At 33.5% G+C, this 22,183-nt stretch overlaps 1 protein-coding gene across 1 annotated transcript in view; it reads right to left on the reverse strand.

Moving 5' to 3' along the window:
• Positions 1-22,183, reverse strand: part of LOC150104172 (glutamate receptor 1-like) — a 509,694-nt gene that overhangs the window by 50,207 nt on the left and 437,304 nt on the right. Inside the window, exon 10 of the mRNA XM_090396414.1 lies at positions 13,222-13,577. Within this exon, the coding sequence (XP_090252540.1) occupies positions 13,222-13,577 (356 nt within the window). The remainder of the gene's footprint in view (positions 1-13,221; positions 13,578-22,183) is intronic.

Genomic DNA, 22,183 nt, shown 5'->3' on the forward strand with positions numbered 1-22,183 from the left:
AGAGTAGTACTGCTGCCTTAATAGATTTTTGTAATCTCTCGTCTGTATGGATAATATATATATTTTTTTTAATTCAATGATTTTTATTATTAAAATTATGATTGCGTATTATGCATATTATGCATTTACAAAACATGTTGTTCTAGTTTATTTTTTTTTTAACAATAAATTTCATACAAATTTTCCTTTTTTTGTATAATGTGTTAATAATAGTTACTATAGATGGTAATTTATAGTTTCCAATTGAATAAGATTACATTTTTAACAGCATTTATAGTATAACAATATGTTATATTTTACAATTTTTGCTTTTAATATATTTTTATAATAATTTTTTATTTTTTTTACTCTTTAATTCCTATATATTTTATTATTATGTTATTATTCTAAGAAACCTTTACATCAAATATTAATTAATTAAATAATAATAATAATTTTAACAGCATTTATAGGACAATAAGTTATATATATTTTACAATCTGAAAGGTCTGATCAAAGTGGAATTGCCGATATATTCTGGTCTGTTATTGCATCTGTCTTGATGGTTCACATTCATTTTTATAGTGGTCTTCTTTTTGAACTAATTAGGAGACTCTTTTTTCACTTTGAATGGTGTTAAATGTTCGAATAGGAAGATTGGTGTATTGTCTTGCAATGCGTTCAAGCCCTTGGCAACTGATGTTTTCTGTCTGCTGTGTTTTATGAGTTTTACAAGCGAGTCTCTTGTGGACTTGCTTGTAAGACGAACTATGACTAATAATAATAATAATAATAATAATAATAATAATAATAATAATAATAATAATAATAATAATAATAATAATAATAATAATATTAGTATAGAAAAAAATCAAGGTAGCCATCGAGTTTTGGTTTTATGGTATTCAACCCTTTATTCCAAAGACGACGCGAACAATTTATTAATACCGTCTGCTGTGTGTGTGTGTATATATATATATATATATATATATATATATATATATATATATATATATATATCACCTATATATATATATATATATATATATATATATATAGGTGATGGTATTAATAAACTTGAAAGTTTAGTAATACTGTCTTTTTTGGTATGGGACTGAAAACCAGCCTAGCATAATATGCCTTGGATGGAGACTATCTCATCAAGTGGAGGAGACGCAGGCTACTACACAGATCCTGTTTCAAATCAGACACTATTCCTGGAAGCGGTCCATATTCTGCATAACCCAGTGAACTCAACATTCATTGAAATGATGGTGTATCCCTACACAAATCACTCGTGAAATAAGCTCAGTATAAATTAAACTACAATATCTAATCCTGAGCAATCCTAATTGGCATGAAACAGTCTTAGATGCTTCAGACGTTACAGGTGTTTTATAATGTTAAAAGAAATAAAAACAACTTCTAGACGACTAAGAATGTTAAAATGCGTGATAACATATCATGATTAGATTCAATCTCAATCCTGAAAAGTGCAGTATAATTCCAAGCTGATATGAAATGATAGCGAAATTTCATAATGATTTGTCTAATAAATTATAAATAAATAAATAAACATACCATATCCGTCACAGAAAAATAAATCTTTATTTATAAAAATCAAGTGGATATTAAATCCAACATTATTTTTCAAAGACGAATACAGATAATATTAAAGTTCGTGTGAAATTTGACCAGAGAGTTTAAGGGAATACACACGGAAAACCAACGATACACTGAAGAAAACCAATCAGTTTGAAACATCAGTCAGGCTAGTGAAACCTTATCAAAATAGACCAACAGAAGGCAAATATATGGACGCTTGTAGTGGGCATGTCTCCTGTATGGTCCAGCTAGGGCAACTTGTAAATAATAGATATAGATGACGGCGAGTGTATTCCCGTAAGCTCTCTGGTCAAATTTCATACGAAACTTTTATAGTTTCTGTATTCGGTTTTGAAATAATGCTGGATTTAATATCCACTTGATTTTTATAATTTTTGTATCGCCGAAGTGAAGCCTTTTGGCTCTTTATTTTAGCAAATACAAAATTAATTATATTCAGAAATCCACTGAATCAACCAGTTTATAATATATATATACGTGGGATCTGCACTATGAATTGTTGGAACATCCGCCCTATTCCCCAGATTTGGCTCCCTCTGACTTTTATCTCTTCCCAAAAGTAAAATTCTACCTCGCAGGTCAGCGTTTCTCTTCGAATCAAGAGGTGATTGCAGCTGTAGAGGGGTATTTTGTAGATCTTACTGAGAACTTCTACAAAAACGTGATAATGGCGCTGGAGCTTCGCTGGAATAAATGTATTAGTCTTAAGGGAGATTATGTTGAAAAATGAAAATAATTTTGAAATTATAAATTCGTTTTGTAATTGTTAGGCCGAGAACTTTTCAGACTACCCTCGTATATAACCATCCACCATTCACCCTTCAACATAAGAAATTCACAGAACATAAAACCACAACCATCCCTCACGTTGAAATAATACGGTACTTTGGTATTTACTTTGATGCAGATATCAACTGGAATAACCACATAAACCATCTAAAAGACACATACCTCGAACGATAACTGGCAAACTCTGCAGCATAAAAGACAGAGCTTCCACACGCCTAAAAACTCTAATACACAAAGCACTATGCCAAAATATACTAAGATACGCTATAACAACTTATGCCTTCTGTGCACACTAAAAACTAAATAGATTAATGTCATTACAGTACAAAATGGTAAAACTGATCTTTTGGGAACAAAGAGACAACACCAGTTTTATATACGCTGCAATGTCAGAACACAAAATTCTAACACCAAAAATCTTATATCACCATGTAGCTATTAAAACATTATTTCGATGCCAACTACGGGACAGCTTGAAATACATATCGTATAACAAGACCGCAGACAACTAATCATACCACATATAAATATAATAATCACTACGGAAAGGCCACTCAAAGCTTCTACATGCCAAATATGCTAAATAAACTACCTTTTGAACCCAGGAACATTACAAACTACAATAGCTTGAAAAGAGCCTTAAGAAATAAAAACTATGAACAAGAAATACGCACCCTACACAACTTACAAGCTTAATGAAACACAATATATTAGATCAGGCTTTCCAGTTCAGCAACGTGTCATGACATTCCAAATTATCGTGTGGGGTGGGGACGTTCATGCGTGAGTACGTACGTGCTATCCTACCCTGCGTGTGCATGTGAAGGAATTTCACAACCTCCTGCTGTAGTCGATATTAGACCTATTAAATATCAGCCTACTTCCAACACAGCAATCAAACCAACAAACAATAACTGACTGGTGCAATCCTCAGATAAGCTTAATAAAAAAAAAAGCTTCGAGGTTGATGCAAGCCGAGAAATTACATCTCAACCAAGCCCAACAAAAAGGCAAAAAAAAAAAATCCATATATTACATTTAAGTGCTGTAGTTACAACTCTTAAATATATTAAAGCAAAAATTGTAAATATATCTAACTTATTGTTATTGTATAGATGCTGTAAAAATGCAATGTTATTTAACCACAACTATAAACTAGAGTAACTATTAATACATTATACAGAAAAAAAGGAAAATTTATATGAATTTCATTGTCACAAAAAAAACAGAACTATATGTGTTGTAAAATCATAATATATAATCGTAATTTAATAATAAAAAAGATTGTTTTTAATAGAAACCTAATGGGGAAAATGAACCATAATCTGCAGAAGTTTGTTGCTGTACGTTGTAAAATAACATGATGAAATGTCACTTAAGAAGATTATTGTACATATGTAAATATTTCTGAGATCAATTAAAAACTTATTATTATTAGTAGTAGTAGTAGTAGCAGTAGTAGTAGTAGTAGTATTACGAGAGACCTCCAGAGATTCAAGGACTCATCGAGGGAGGCTTCATACTACACGCACCAGATATCCTTGAATTTATTCACACTGCTTGCATACACAACATCCAATAGCAATGCATTCCAATCACGCCCCACCCACTTACAGAAAAATCTAGATATCACCCCCTCCCTTGCGCCTTTCATTCTCGGTTTCCAAGGCTGCCCTCTCGTCCTTTCCCCACTCTCAATAAAATTAAAAATTTTATCAACTGAAATCCTCTATGACCCTTTCAGAAGTTTGTAAGTCTCATTTTACCCCTATTTCTCACGTTTGCTGGTGTCTGCAGCCTACAAATTCTCTCTCTCTCTCTCTCTCTTACTAATGAGTATTTCCCACTTCGATATCATTTTAGCACTCTCCTTGGCGCTCTGACTCTCTATTATCAGAATCACAACGGAAACCAGGAGACCGGTGGTGAGCACAATAGTCCCAGTGAGGTATGATCAAGGCCTTATAAAGAGAGAAAATGACAACTTTATCTTTACATGGGAAAGTTTGTTTCAATATTGCAATTATCTTTATAGTTGTATTTGCAATCTTGGTTCATGTTCAACTTGCTGTCCACTAACACACCAAGATTCCTAGCCTGATCCTTCTAGCGTAATCCCAAAAATATGACAAGATATTGGATATCTAATCACAACAAAGTCATCATTTTACATTTCCTACATTGAAATAAACATCCATTTTTTCCTGGTCCACAATCCCAGACTATTCAAATCATTCCGCAAGTATTGCATATCAGCATATGTCTTCACAGTTGTCAAGAAAGCGAAACCCTTATTTAAAGCACCAACTAAATATGGACTTCTGGTCACAGCTCATGTATTTTAAGTAATGCATGGCAACTAAGGCAACTCCGTTGCTCGGGATTGCATTTTGATAAACTCTCGAGCCAACATTACTGAGACTTTCAAGTTTTCTGTTTTTATTTGTGGCTTTGAAATTAGGATGAATGTTTAATTTCCCTTATTTCTCTCATCAACCAAAGTTTTCATTTATAGTTTTTATGCTACCGATACTTCACTTATATAACATGAAATTTGTTCCTGCTTTGTTAATTCAGGTGGGAGAATCAAGAATCGGAATGTGTTTCGAAATGTAGATCACAACACGTCAGCAGAATTTGCTTTGGCAAGAGATATTTTTATATCTAAGCCAAAATTGATGTTTGTGTATTATATGTCAGTTGTCGACATTCTTTAATCGGTTTGTCGTTTAATATTGCAAATGAACTATGCATCTTGGTTATAAGCTGCCTAATATGACCAAAAGAAATGCGGGAAAAAAGCACATAAAATATATCATTCACTTGACTTTTATTTGATCCCACCAGTGAAAATTTGCAAACCAATGCTGCTATGGTGGGTAGACTCAGGATGTCAATAATGCGCGATCTGTTCTAAAGACTAAACACGATATCATTTCAGATTCTGTCAAAAACGTTGCATTTTGAAAAAAAAAATCATGTAGCTTCTAATGCCATTCACAAACGTTAGGTCTGCAAATCCCGTTTCTCCGAGGTTTCTTTGTAATTTTTTAACATTTGGGTTTATTTTCTTCAACTCTTGCAAAATAATATTGTGCATTCCTGACAAGCTGCAAACATATGTAGCATTTTGACATATTTCAATCAGCAGGAGACGAGATCTGTATCGCAACTGCAAAATTATTTCACACAAAATTGTAGGCTGTTGTGATGATTTCTGCAATATTCCGATGTTGATTTTGGCCAGATTAGTCTGTTTCCATCTGCATGCAGTGTTTCATATTTCTTACATTGTTCCTTATTCTCATTTTCCTATACCGATCTGGGTGTTCTTTCATATGACATTCTTTCCAGGTGTGCTTTCCATTTATTTCAGTTTCTTTCTGATTATCATTGTCTCTGTTTAGAGAGAAAATGCCTACCTTTTTTTTTTTTTGTGCTCTCCTCTTTCAATTCCATGTAGAAAGTCTGAAATCAAATATTATACATTGTCAGTCTGCTTTATTAACTAGCTCCTGGAGGTCTTGATGTTGTTAGAGCCTCTTCTGTTCACTTTAGAATATCCCGATACATGAATATATGCGTTTGAATTTTCCCCTCGTAACTCTGAAACACAGACTAACTCCCCGATATTCAAACCTGTCGACTTCTGCGCATTAAATCAGAACGTGTCTAGATTGTCATTCTCGTTTGTCATAACAGTTTCAAAGCTAATTAAAAAGCATTCACTGGGTCAAACCTTTGTGTTTATAATATTATTAAGTCACAGAAATATGCATTGTGCAATATATATTACATAAATAGAGATAGCACTCTATGACGTTTGAGCTAAGGATTCTGTTTACAGGAATCTTTTTCACAATGATACCGAAAGTATTGGAAAAAACATTGATAAAAGTCTTATTTCATTTATAGCAATGTTTTCAGACTTATATTAAAAATAAGAAATAAAATAAAAATATCAAATGTCGCTCACACAACTCTATATTGTATCTGGTGGTGGAAGTTTCATATAAAAGAAGGACGTACAATCTCTCTCTCTCTTAAACTGGTCAGGAATACATTAGCATTGACAATAAAACGATGATTTTGCTTCAAAATTGTTTTAATGATCACTAATTAAATTCCTATCCCGACTTCCTTTCCTGTTAGGTTCAATGACCTGCCACTGATAACTATCTTCGTTCCTCGGAAACTACAATGGTTTGGTTTTCCTTTCGTGTCAGTTTTTTGGATTGTCCGCATATTGCCTGCGTTCTTCGGGACGGTTTTTCTATTTTACGTGATATAAAAACCGACTTTTTGGGAGTAAAAGCCCTGTTATTACCACCTGATCAGGGCTTCTAACGCAGCTTCGAACGAAAAGCTTTGAAAATAGATTTTCAAGGTTGCAAACTGGATTCAAACCCAGGTCCTGATCTTTCCAACTAAGGGGCATCGTCTGTACAACCAAGATGTGGATGATCGGTTCCAATGTTATACTGTCTTCCCTTCCAGTAAAAATATATTGCATGTATTTTTCCACATGAGAAATTCAATGCAAGCAAGCACTTGTAGTGCATTTCATGGGGAGCCAAATACCTTCTACTTTCAGTGATTTCAATGCATAATTTGGACCTTTCAAATTTGCAATATGATTCATGCTTCTCTACGTTGCACCAGATGGAGCAACTCTATCGTAAAATTACACCATATAAACAAGAACGATGCCTTTAAAGCTAATCATATAACGAGCCCAGAGATTTCTCTTTATACGAAAAGAGATAGAATAATAAATAATAGAATTTTAGAATAAGTTAATTCTTTCAGTTATTTACGATGCATGATTTTTTTAATACTAATAGTAATTTATTGATTGGTAAAATATTTATACATACAATAGACATCTTGAATGGCATTACAACTTATAATTTTGAAGAATTCATCTCTAAGTGCTGCATTTTCTACACTGATTTCAACTAAAATTTTAATAGTATTTTTTGCCTCTATATTATGTGTTTACAATACATGTTCTTCTAATGTTAACAATGAAAATTATTCAGAATTTTTTACATAATAAATTTTTGTTAATATAATTTTTTAATTATAAGAATAATTTATTACATTATTTTTTCATGTTACATAAGAGTATTATATTAATGATATTATCACATAATAATAATCAGTATCGTCAGTATCTTCTTTATTGTTGTATACTTTACTATTTTATTACATAACTATGCTTCTTTGGTTATAAGGATTACGTGTGGTTGAGTGAGGCGAGTTGATCCCACCTACTTCGAAGCTTGGGTTAGCTTTTGTGAAGAGAGTGGGATTTAGGCTTCATTATTTATGTTGTTGCTACTGTTTATTTATGGGATGTAGGCATTGGGTGCTGGTGATTTGTGATGGGTATATTAGTATTAGTATAGTATATTAACTTGGTTGGTATATTTTCCATAGTTCGTGTTTTAATGTTCTGTAGTTATCTATGTGTTTTAATTTCTTGGTAGGTTGTTGAGCTGCGTGGGTATCTGATGTGATCTCACAAAAGAACCGTATGAATTGTTGAAGGGTGTAGGAATGTAGAGAGTTGTTGTAGGTCGTGTTATACGATATGTGTCTCTGTTGTTTAGAAAGGTGATGTTGAAGTATTTCCTTGTTAATGTCATGTTGTGTTTCAGGTTTTTAATGCTCAGAATTCTTTGTATTGCCATGTGCTTGTCGGATATTGGTTGTTGCGTGTAAGGTGTCCGGATCACTGTTGACACGATTTTCCTGTGTAATCTTTCTAATTTTGTTAGGTGGCTGTTTGATGTGTTTGCATAGACTGTTATTCCGTATTTGAGTAGGGAATTCGCAGACACCGTGATATAGGAGTTTTTTTATGTTGGATGGAATAATGTCTTTAACTTGGAAGAGTGTTGCTGCGATGATCCGGAGTTTGGTGTGTAGGAATTCCATACGATTTGTCCATTTAAGGTGGGAATCTATACAGAGACCTAGGTATTTTGAATGTGTTACAGGTTTGATTTCGGGACACTGGCAGGTATTTTTGTTATTAATGCAGCGGTATGTGTGACAGTGTATCGGTAGTGATGCGTGGCGTATGATTCTTGGGTTGTGTATTATCAACATCTGTGTTTTGGTGCCGTTGATTATAATTGCGTTTTGGTGGAAGTATATTGTGATTTCATTTAGGTCTTGTTGTGCTTTGCCGAGAGCCATGTTCATGTCTGTGTGGATTGCTAGTAGTGCAGTGTCATCTGCGTACTGAAATATTTGACTTCTTATGGATATGTTATGAACATCGTTAATGTATATGTTGAATAGAATGGGTGATAATATGGCACCTTGAGGTACATCGTGTTTTATTTGTATACCTCGACTGTGAAATGTACCTATTTTTGTTACTTGCGTTCTGTTTGAGAGGTAGTTCTTGAACCATGTATGCAGTGTTCCTCTTATACCTGTTGAGTATAGTTTGGTGAGTGGTATGTCATGTTCAAGTGTGTCAAATGCTTTGGTTAAGTCAAGCAGTATAAGGACGGTGTACTTGTTTTTATTAGAAGACATCGGCGATGTCTTCTAATAAAGTGATGGTGCTTTTTGTTTTCTGAAAGCCGTATTGGTTTTGTGAGATGATGTACTTCTATAAATAGCTCTGTAGTCTGGTGTGTGTTATTTTTTCAAGACTTTTTGAGATGACAGGTAGGGTAGCTATTAATCTGTAGTTCTGAGTATCCTTTCTTTTGCTGTGTTTGTATATTCGCATAATTACTGCAGTTTTTTGTTGTTGTGGAATAATGCCTGTGTCGATATTATGTTCACGAGTTTCAAAAGTATTGGATTTATTCGTTCAAAGTGTGTTATAAGGTCTGTGAATCTTATTTTGTCTATTCCTGGGGTGGCCTTTGGTTTTAGTTGTAGGAAAGCTTCTTTCAGTTCCCATTTTGTTACGGGTGGAAAATACATTGTTTGTTGTTGACTTTGTGTCGGTAGTTTTTTGCTGATCGTTGGTAGTTTGTCTTTTTTGAGTTTGTGATATTTTTTGTGAAAGCATGGTTGAATGAGTCTGCTAGTTTCTCTTGGTTTGTGTCCTGACCGAAGCTTTTTGCAATGAAATCTTGTGCTGAAGTTTTCTTTTTTCGAGTTACTAATTCGTTGAGTGTAGCCCATATTTACTTAATGTTATCGATATATTCCATGAATTTTTGGAAGTAGTAGTGTCTTTTTGCCCTACTAATTTTTGTTGTTAGTTGATTTCTTGTATTTTTGTATAAGGTTTGTAAATGTGTGTGTTACTGGGTGACTTTTTTTAGTTTTTTCCATAGATTTTCTTTTACAGTAATACTATTTAGTATGTCGTCATTTATCCATGGATTGTTATCTATTTGTCGCCTCGTTTGTGTAGGCTTTGTTTCTTTTTTATATATTTCTGTGAACTTTAGTTGAAAATTCTCGTATAATGTTACAGGATCGGTTATTTTAAGTAGGAAATTCCAGTCTGTATTTTTTACATGGTTATCGACAGTGCTCTTTAGTATGATCGAGTTTTGTGGCGGTGGTGGGAAGGAGGGTAGGTAACGTAATAAAACGAAGTTGAGACAAAGTAGTGATCGGCAATTTTGACGTTAATTACTGATGATGTATATGTATGGATGGGAGCCCGTATGTTGATATGATCAATGCATGATTGTGTTAGTGAGTTATTGAGTATTTCTTCTCAATTCCCTTGTTGGGGAGTTAATGGTACGGTTTATGTTGTACTGACTTAGTATATCAAGATATGTGTTAGTGGTTGAAGAAGCGTGGTCAAGAGTATTTATATTAATGTCTCCTATTAGGATGAGCCTGTGTGTTGTACGGGTTTCGATGTCGCTTAGCCATGTTTCTAACTCGTGAAGAAAGCTCAGTGGATTATTATCTGGGGATGGTCTGTATATTGTGTTTATTGTGTAATGGTACTATTGTGGCTATTTGTGATTTCCAAAATTAGTGTTTCCGCATGTTCGAAGTGAGTTTGTTTTTCTGTCACATTGTATTTTTCTTTGATAAATGCCACAATGCCACCTCCTCGTTTGTTTGGTCTACACACGTTATAGGTATTGTAATTATTTATGTTGTATGTCTAAATAAAAAAATTCCTGTGTCGTTTATTGCAACTTCGGTTAGTATTAGCGCATCTATGTTAACACAGCTCAATTATCATGGTATAATTGAGCTGTGTTATCAATATAAGCCAGTGTTTTTTTATACCTCTTATGTTTGTGTGTACGATAGTGGAGTTGGTATTGGTGGAAATGTTGTCTGACCATTTCTTCAAAGAGTCAAAGACCTTGAAGTTTGTGTTGTCTGACTGGATATGTTCGCCTATATTTGAGATCTCCATTATATAATTTTAAGTGATTTCTAATCTTGTCTTAAGGATGTGAAGAGTTAGTGTTTTATGTTGGTAGGCTGTGTAAGTCGGATTCACTTGTAATTATGTAAACTTGAGTGTTTTCATTGTTTCTCATAGACATCTGTGAATTCGTAGTCCACAGAAACTTGTAGTTTGTCTCTGTTTTTGTCTTCCTTGCTTGATATAAAATATTTTTGACGTATGGAGTCCAGTGTTCCATTATATAGATTGGTGTTGGGAGTTTCTTATCAGTTAAGATCGTTGTTGTCGGCCTTGTTTTCTTGTTTGCTGCAAGAATGGAGTCTCTCAGACTTCTTGGTAAAAACGAGCGATGATTGGTGGTGTTCTCTCTTTGTTTTTTTTGTGGGCCTCGGTTAATAGAAGTGATATCTGTGGTTGCGATTTGAATTCCAATTTTGCTGCCGATCAGTTGCATTATGTTGCTTAAGTCGTCTGTATTTTCTTTCGTTATTCCCTAAATTTGGAGTTCTTTTTTTCTTTCTTTTTGTAGCATGTGCTCCATTCGACACTTGAGTGTGTGTTTACTTCTTTCCGCAATTCTTGATTTTCGCGCTGGAGTGTTTCTTGCGTTTCTATCGCTACCGTTAATTTTGCCTTTATTTCTCTCACGGTTCCTAACTTTTCTTCAGAGGTCTCGTTATTGAACCGTATGTAACGTTCATACTCCTCAAATTTTTTGTTGATTTGTTCCATGTGTGTATTTAGCAAGTCTTTCACCGTGAGTTTAAATGAATCAAAGTTATCTGTAATTTTAAGATCCGGAAGGGGCTTACCTTGATGTGCGTCGTTACTTTTCTTTGGTGTCTGGTCTTTGTTCTTAATTTTCTCAGGGCACTGTTGACATCGCCATTCAGTCTGTTTCGTGGCTCCTTTTGCTTTCCACGTGCTTTCTGAGATCCCTGAACAGTGGAGTGTTGTTTTTTGTTACATCGGAACAATGCGGCAGACTTTCTTCCTGTTAGCGACTGTAGTGCGACTTTTAAAATGGCGACGTCCTTTGTTCTTCGTTGGCTGGTGATTGCAGTACACTCTATGAACTTCCAACACTGAAAATTTGAATATTACTTATCCGATTTTGGTGATATAATACGAACATAAATAATATCTCAACCTTTAATCGCCTTTTAATCTTTGAACGGAACAAGTGTGTTCGTTTCGCTCTTTTTGCTGATTTAATATGCAGTTTTATTTTATTTTTCAGACACTAATTGAGAACTGAAGCAAAGCTATCAGTGATATAATTTATTTTTTGTGACGTCCATGGTATACTTTCTATTACAACGATAGCTTCATATCTTTCGTAGTGATGAAGTTCTGGCTTTGAGTGCCAAAGTTATAATTTATATTTTAATACAATATATTCCCTTACTTATTATTATAAGAGCAAGAAGATCTTACTACCATCAACACAAAGGAGGGATCCTTCACTGCCCACCACTACCACCAGTAGCATTTGTTGTCTGCAAATTGCATGTGTTCTCATGGCTGATTTTCCTGTATGCAGGATGAAAAATCCAAAACCTTCAACTAAAAAAGACCATATAAAGATTCCTCTCGTCACGACGAGAATTGAACTCGGTTCTTTTCCAATCGAAGGGGGGGGGGTTGTAAATGTGCCATTGTCCTTTCAGAGCCATAGTTCAAATATTTTTCGCGAGATTGCAAATGGCTTGCAAGCGTTGTTTCAAGATTCGCTTCAAATTGTCATATTATCCAAAAAACAATGAAAAGTGTTTTTTTATTTTATTTTTATATTTTTTATTAAAGTGAACGATCACGAATTCCTTATATTTTTCTAAATATCTTTATGCAGTTGCTGTTGTTGTAACAAAAAGTATAAGTACAGAAAACATCAAATTAGCCATAAAAATTATAAAATGCAGGTTACTTCATTTTCCATATTCTTATCGTTGTAGTACTTATAAGGACTGACTTAAAGGGGCGAAGTAAGAATACTTTTCATCTTCCCCGTTATCTGTAGAGGACAGTGTAGGCATAAGTTGTTATTGAGCTATTAAAGCTCTGATCATGGCAAGATGGTAAGAGCAATAGCCGAGCCTCAGTTAGAATTTCATTGGCTACAGCATTGCCATCCATTACCCTCCAAGGGTATTAATCACCGCCATAACTCTTCCCCGTTATAATTCTAAACAGAAATACAATTGCTAACACTCTTTTATAATAGTGTATTAAGTAAAACCCATGGAAGCGATCACTTTTCTAAGAAGGTAAACCGTTTTAATTTCTGAAGGGAAAGAAATCAAATCAAAACACAGATTGCAATGTAACTAAATTTAAAATTAATATATGCAATAAAAAATACACCGTTTTTGTAACCACATTTCACTCAAATGACACGGTTAAACTGTGTGCTGAAATGATTTTAGTTTGTTTTTTAAAAAATATTTATTTTGTTCTTTTACCTTGGACAAATGTCACATCCTTGCTGCATGAAGGCACCTAGAGAAAACCAAAGACTATTATACAAAGAAAAGTCGTTCGATGCTGAAGGACCCATAAAGTTTTCTTCATACTTCCATTCCTGAGGCGAAAATCGACTAACTAGAAATAACACCACGGAGACTCCAACATAGGCAAAAATTATGCACATCCAGATCTCCTCCGACAGCGGGTTCATGAAAGAAAACACTCCTGGCTTCTTCTTCATCGGTTTTTTAATCATTATGCTGATGCCGAGAGACATGAAGGGCTTCGTAAAATCGATTACTCTCTCCCGGGCTGAGGTTATAGTTAACGGAGCAATGGCAATATCTGCTTCCTGAAAGCAATGAAAGCAGTGAATTAAAACAAATGTCTCTGGACATTGAAATATATAACTGTAACGAGAAAACAATTCTCGAAATGCAAGAGTATGTCAAAATTTCCATTATGATTCTTTTCACTGCATTTGTTTTTACGTAAAATACATGCAGATATAGAAGATTGATTTGGAATTTTTAAAATGACTGTTGATGCATAGTCGGCAAATCCTTGATGACTTTACGACACTAATAAGAAAAAGTATCGTCGTTGCTGTGATTTGCACATCTGTGATGGTAATTAATGATATATTAATAAAGCTGGGCAGATTATACAGAAACACTAATAATATGATAATTAAGTCAATTTAATAATTAAGATAACAGTTATAATGAGATAAGAATCGATAACACTTAGGAAGAACATTCCCAATTTTGTAAATCAAATAACAAAAATAAATAAACAAGATGGCTAAAAAAATGGTTAATTCCCCCTAAACTCTTGATAAATGTTAAAACAGAATTTTTGATATTTCTTTTTCATACAGGTATATTAATAAATAATTTTTATGCATACTAATCTGTGAATAAGTGTTTTTGTTTAACTGGGGATACTGTATACTCAGTAATTCAAGCTCTACTAGAAGACAGAAATTTAGTAATACCGGCAAAAAATTCCTATAAATCATGGATATAGCAGTCATTCTATACAGAAAAGGCAACCTGACAGAAACCACACATCTCTCTGGATATAACCAGTAGAAGCACCCCCACATTGAATCCATCACTGTACCATAAACATCATGAAAGTAACTGATGATTATTAATGACTTCAAGAGGGACTTAATCATTGGGAACCAGCGTGCGTGCAGCATTTATAAAAGCAGAAACAGGTTTGCTATCGAAAACAGTGTCTACAACATTTTAGGAAACGACAGGAGAAAACTGCATGTGTAAATATAAATTTAACTGAAAGACAAAAGATCACTCACAGATAGCCTTACCAGGTTGACACTGCTGCAACTATATTAAGGATAAAAGTGATTCGCCAAAGATGTGAAGAAGGCAGTTACTTAAAAGGGGTAAACATATCTTGGTTCCAAGATACGAAAAGACTACAACCGTTGAAAAGGCTAAATAGAATTTCGTGTTCCTTTATCTCATGAAGTAACACGAAGTAATACTTACAGATGCCTAGCGTGGAAGAAAACGTAATCTCCACCAATTAATGCCAGCATATCTCCAAATCCACACTGAGCAGACTTTGGGATGATTACCAATGTAAACATATCGTATAATTTGTGTAAAATAAATAAAAAAAGTCTACTAATTCACAATGATCATTATTGAAGATTCTGTTGGTGGAAAAGTTTCGTTGAACAGTGTATTGCGGTGTCGCTTGACGGCCTGAAAAGATTACATTCCTTATTCCTATCCTGTTATATATTCCTGGAAGCTCTCTCTCTCTCTCTCTCTCTCTCTCTCTCTCTCTCTCTCTCTCTCTCTCTCTCTCTCTCCCTCCCTCCCTCCATTCCCAAAACAAATGATGAATATTCCGATGACAGCACTACTCTCCATCCATCCATCCAGTCAAAAAGCCCTCTTTGGTATACCGAAAGGATAATGGTGCGTAACAATAGACTTAGCATTACCGTCCAGTGAACCGATTTGTAGGAAACCCATTTTGAAATCTACAGAGACGTTGAAGATATTGGAGTAACTGCCTGCATAAGCTCCATGTTTCACAGATATGAAACTGGAAATGTAACCGAAAATGATCTGCATGAACTTCGTCCACATACTCTACTCACTTGCTGTTTCAAAGATTTGCGGAAAGAAATTTAAATGAATATAGAAACAGTCTTTTCAGACTGTTTGTAATAAAAATGTAATAAAAAAAATACCACATTTTTCAAAATTATTTAAGTTTTTTAGAAAATTTGAATAATTTTAATCTACCTATTAATTTCTTATATCAGAGATTTCTATAAATTGGCAGAAAGGCGTATACCCCGTGTGAGACGACTGAATCGACCGTGAGATGCAATGATTAATACCCATGGAGGGTAATGCTGTGACCAATGAAGTTCTAACTTAGGCTCTGCTATTGCTGTTGCCCTCTTGCATGATCAGAGCTTTAATAGCCCAATAACACCTTATCCCTACACTGTCCTCTACAGATAACGGGAAGATGAAAAGCATTCTTGCTTCGCCCCTTTAAGCCAGTCCTTATAAGGACTATACCCCGTGTGGTGGCTGTGATGAAAATAGTCCACTCTAGCCCATTAAAATTGGTGGAAGAAATATTATTAATTTGAGGTGTGCAGATTATACACGTTGCTAGCAGAACGCAAAGAATATTTGGAGTAACTTATTATGAAAGGTAAAGAAGAAAATGTTAAATAGGGCTTAAATAACCTCAAAAAGAAAAACGTTATGGCAACATGTGAACTTAATGATTTTGAAGTAGATGGAGAGAAAATGGAAACAGTTAAGAATTTTGTGTTCCTTGGATCCCGAATTGATAAAGATAGCTATTGTATCGAAGAAGTTAGAAGAAGATTATTACTCGGAATAAAAGCAATGACAAATTTAACCAAGATCTTTAAAGATAAAGATATTAGCCTCACAACAAAAATGAGAATCGTGAAAGCAATGGTATTCCCTGTGGTGCTGTATGGATGTGAAAGTTGGACCCTAAGAACGAGTGAAAGAAGGAAGATAGATGCATTTGAATTATGGGTTTGGAGACGCTTACTAAGAATACCATGGACTACAAAGCAAACCAATAAATCAGTGATAGACAGAATAAAGCCAGATTGTTCCCTTGAAGTTATGATCATCAAGCAAAAATTGTCATACTTCGGATATATTATGCTAGCAAATGACAGTCTGAAGAAGATGTTGATGCTTGCTAAAGTTGATGGAAGCAGGAGAAGAGGAAGACCAAGAATTGGATGGGTGGATGGAGTTAAAGAATCAACTGGAATGCGCATGGAAATTCTGAAAAATATGGCCAGGGACAGGTCTAAATGGAGAATGTATGTTCATAGAATCACCAGGAGTCAAAAACGACTCGACGGAACATAACAACAACAACAGCCCATGCATGTAATGTATGGCAATGTTATAGCCAATGAAGTTTTAATTGAGGTTCAGCTATTGCTGTTACCCTCCTTCCATGATCAGAGCTTATAGCTCTATATTAGCCATCCATACATTTTCTTCTACAGATAACGGGGAATATGAAAAGCATTCTTGCTTCACCCATCTAACCAAAAAAAAATAAAAAAAATTATGTTTTAGAATTTGTAATGTTCTATTAAACGTAGAGCTATGTAATTTTTAATATTTAATATATTTGAAATTTAAAAATAATAAATTCAACTTTTTAATATGTTAACTTTCAGTTGTGTAAACGTTGTAAGTTGTATTAGGATAATTCTTGCCTTCCTATATGAATAAAAATTTCCAGACGGTAAATGAATAAAAAAAAATGTTAAAAAAAGTTCTTCAAACTTAAAATGAAAGTCACAACCCAGCAATCGAAAAACCTCTATTTCGAAAGATATGACTTAAAGTTTGATGCAGTAAAAATTTTTCTCGTAAAAAAATAAATGTCTTTCTTCAACAAGACGGCTGAATATTTTGTCATCTCGATCGTTATAGAGAGGCTCCCAATTGCATAAATAAGAATTTATGATATTGATATATCCTGAAAGTGCAGATATTATTCACACTTTGAAACAGATTTCATTTATTACAGTCTGACAAAAGGGAGCCTCTTTGACATTTAAATTGCCAGATTTGCATTCATCTCAACTCTTCTGTTCATTGTAGAGAAACAGGAAACATTTAATATTCATGCATAGACTGTGCAAGAAAATGCTCATAACTGCACATCTCATTCATTTGAGAAAGAATTAATAAGGCATTAAAGCAATACGCATGCTGCATTCTTTTGAACTGGAACTTGATTTCCTCTTAACAATAAACAGCTTAAATGAATTCTTTACGGTGAAAATCTAAAAGAATCGAAACAATAATGAAGAAATATGCAAAGGTCACTTAAATATATCTCTCCATTATTCGCTACCTCTTGTAAATTCTCTATTGCTGAAAATAATTTCTGGCTATTAGTAGAGAAATGTACGTCATTGAAGTAATAATTGGAGATTCTAAAACTCCATGCCATAGATTAGAAGGGAATTAATTTAGGAACACGTTTTAACTTTCTGTGGCTAACTTTTCCAAGTTGAAATTCCCAAATGGCGAAGCAATAAGCTGATTTCAAAATGGAACAACAACAAGCCTTTATATTCTTACTTCTGAGGAAACGCTGCTTAATGAGAAGTCAATGAAAAGACAAGTGTGAAATATTTCGATAAACTGATATCCCTGAATACTTCAATAACTTATTTTTCTATAAAATAGCATTTTACTTATTTTTTTTTATAATTTTAGTATACATAGTAGAAAATATTTAATCCAATGGCTGTCTGTTAGTCATCAAACCTTTATAATTTGACTTAAGTAGGGATGTGAAAGAAAAGAAATAGACATGATCACTCATCATGGACGTCTATTGTATGCTGTACGATCGCCCAATAATCTGCCACATTTCGCACTTATTCTCGCTGATTAAAACGTGTTCATCTTTTCAGTTCAGTCCAGGATACTTTTATGTTTTCGTTTTTAATATATTAATAAAATACCAAACACATATTCACTGTACTAATTATCCTTCTTGCAAAGTAAAGATTTACTTGAGGCACAAATTCACGAAATATTAATTAACATGTATGAAAATAATAGTGGACATCATTAAAAGTGTACGTCTTCCATCTAGTTCGGCTTGATTTTCTTAAGAGAAGAACAAGAAGGGGTTTAGAAACCATCAACAAATAAAGCTAAGAATCAGATTCCAATAGCATGAATCCTGTTCTAGACCAGGATTAAATGAAATAACCCGAAGTTACTTTTCTCAACACAAATTTAAAATACAATCTAAATCCATTTTTGAAATTAAAAATGTTTAAAAATCCGTTTACTAAGCTATCCAATATTTAATCACGCTATCCAATAAAAGTTGTAATAATTATATTTATGTTTAGTTTCAATTTAATTAATATTACTGTTAAATAATTAATTAATTTATCCTATTGTATCATTTTCTATTGTAACTAACAATAGAAAAGGATGCAAATCCTGGTAGAAAATGATACCTAGAATGTAACATTTTGTATCAGAATACAGGGTAATAAAAGTAGTGCGATTTAAAGAAAATTTACTTTAAATATTCCAAATAATTCTATTTTTGAAAATATACTCAGAAATTGTCTATATGTGAGATTATTGTCTATTATATATTTTTTGATTATTTTTTCCTCGTTTTTCTATTCTGTCAAATGTATTGCATATAATACCCTTTGTTTATTTGTTTATACTCCACTGATGTGCACACACGCACACGGAAAAAAATCATAATATAAATAAAGCTGTGCATTATTTATATCAGTGAAGGACACAAAGAGATTTCTTTATCTGTTCGTGCGCCTTGGACACAATCAGGAATAAAGACATGGTTTGGATTTATGTATCAGAAACTGAAAACATATCGCCACAGCAATAATGCGTTTCATCAAATATGATTTTCCTGGTCTGATGTGTTTAGTTATTCAATGCTACATAAATACCCATTCTAGCAGATCATAAGCATGCTGACATTTTGTTCCTCTTTACTAATATCGAAGTGAAAGGAATAAGCAGAAATCAGTCATCGTATACACAATGATATTTCCATTTCTGTTAGTCGAAATCCTATATTTGAATAATTTCGTCATTATGGGAAAGTCTACGTCTTCAGGTTCAGCATTCACACTCTAGTCACATGCATTAGGTCGAAACAGATGCCGAAAGGCAGACATTAATATAATCCTTGTCAATTACCTAATGTTTTGTAAATCCATTGTCCGAAACACCTTGATCCCTCTTTGCTCTTATTATCCTCGCGAAAATAAATGACCAAGAAAGATTATAATCCCATTTGCTTTCTTAAGAGAGTCTATGTCTTCGGAGTTATTAAAGGTCGTTTATTTTCAGGTTACTTAATCCACAAATGCATAAAGTCCAGGGATGCCATTAGTCATCAATGACAAGAAAAGCCTCTTTTATGAGAATTCGTGGGATCAAATAAGTAGGAAGAAAACAACCGTTAGGTTATAAAAGACTACAACAGGTATCAATAGGAAGACAGGAGTATTTATATGCAAATCAGCAACTATAATTATTAGAGTTAATAGCCGAGGCAGGTAATTCTGAAGCAATTGCCATTATGGTTCGAGACAGCGAACACACACACAGAGAGAGAGAGAGAGAGAGGGGCGGAATTTGAGGATGGAGAATTTCACCAGGAAAATAAATATTACACTATATTTTATGGTTCCCCGTAAGCCTACTAACGTTTTTACGTTTATAACGTAGAAATTCCTAATTGGAAGAAAGAGATGTGATTTATGGTCGATGGTCATTGTGAGCATCTTTTTAAAAGGCTCATTAAGATGCTTTCTTGAGAATACCGCCTGTCCTTGTTTCACAGCGATCAATGAAAAAGAGTGTGGCGTTTAATGCTCAAGTTACTTTAAATCTCTTTATTGCTGCAAACGATCAAACATGTTTTCCAGGTACAATATTATACCTTCATTACTTATTTCAATACGTAATTAACTTATTTCAATAAATCGTATATACCCGGAGGTTATATACGATTTATTTACCCGGAAATATATATAATTATATACATTTCCGGGTTATATCTTTTCTTGTAAACACTATAGGTTTGCAAGAAAATATTTCTTGGGTAATATTACCTTGTCTGATATGCAGGAACTCCAAATAACGCAATGAAAATATTTTAATAAACAAGCATAATATTAATGCTTAAAAATTAATGCATAATAAAACAATTGATACATAAAAAATAAGCAAATAATAATAATGATGATGATAATGATAATGATAATAATAATAATAATAATAATAATAGAGTTGAATTAATAAAGGAATTGCCTTTAAATTTAATGTCCCAAACGTGTTTATTATTCTTTCATTGAATCGCTTGGAGGCGTTAGTCGGTATGGACGATATCATATGATCAAAAAAAAAAAACATGGTTTCACATCCCGTTTAAGACTCGAACAGCCTTTACAAAGGACTTTTCATTTAAAGGTCAGTTATCCGGCTTCCTACAGTATACCGAATAACTCACTTTCACTTCAAAGTTTAACTTCAGTTAAACTAAGATAAACCTATAAGCCTTTTCATTATAATTATTTAAACTTTATTTTGTACTCTTTATTCATTAAATTATAATAATATCATGTTCACTTAAATTATAAATGAGCAGCAACAGATCGACATAACCTGTTGTTGCTACTCCATAAAATATTTAAAGATGAACGTCGAAGGAATTTGAACTAAACGTATACGCAAAATGAATAAATATATAAATAATAACTGCAAAAGAATATTATATGAAAATTACATTACGATTATAACCTATTTTTAATATTTAATTCATGAAAATAATCGTTATTAAATAGTTTTCAGGAAAGCGCAGAAAACAGCAAACTAGCTTGCAAAGTTTTGTCTGGCCAACATAATTATATATATATATATACACACACACACACACACACACACACACGTGTGTGTGTGTTCATTCCATCATGAGACTTGGACGTCATATGGACGACTGCCATGAATGACCACGTCGTTATGTAAATTTGAATACCGGCATAGATGATTCTAACTCAAGAGGGAAATTTAGCTGAATAGCACGACATTCTTATGTGCAATGCATTTCTCTGATTATTCTAATATGCTGGCAAATAGTCTAGATTAAAGTTGTCATAACTGGAGAGGTATCTATAGCGAGCAATGACTATTGTAATTTCCCTACACTACACTAATAACAAAGCTATCTGTCATGATAGTTCCATTGTTTTGAAAATAAAGTAGATTTCACGATCAAAACTGTAAAAGAAGGAAATATGCATGCTCCCAAGTTTTATTTGACAATTAAGAAAAGATGTTTCTGTTCAGAAATGTTCGACTATGTTCCATCACCATGTCATTCGAGGATGTTCTTCATTTGAAGAAGGACATGCGATCTGACATATATTTCCATATGACCAACAGCCTAGAGATTTGGGGGTATATGCATGCTCCCAACTTAGTACTTAGCATTTCCGTATTTAGACTGGGTTGGACGGATTTATGACCACAATATCTGAGGCCATGAAGCAAGTATATTATATCTGTTAACTGAGTGTGTTTTCCTTGGCCGGTATGCCAGCTTCTTGGCAAGAATAATCTAAATTCCTAGAAGGAAAAATCTTAGTGTTTCTCGTATATGAGACTATCGTTTAGATTTAATACGTTCGAACTTCTACATAAATAAAATCGTCACTAAAATTGGTTATATCAGCCATACTGGAAAGTTCTGATGCCTTCCTCTCATACTTTTATCTCGAAGTAACGTGATTTTATTAGTTTTTATTAGTTTTAATGACTTAGTAACTCATGATAAACACCACGCATGGGTGACTATTTGCAAAAATAAGAC

This window comes from Typopeltis vanoorti, chromosome 8 (assembly GCF_054136105.1).
Source record: "Typopeltis vanoorti isolate ZY-2024b chromosome 8, IOZ_Tvanoo_1.0, whole genome shotgun sequence".
Classification (NCBI taxonomy): domain Eukaryota; kingdom Metazoa; phylum Arthropoda; class Arachnida; order Uropygi; family Thelyphonidae; genus Typopeltis; species Typopeltis vanoorti.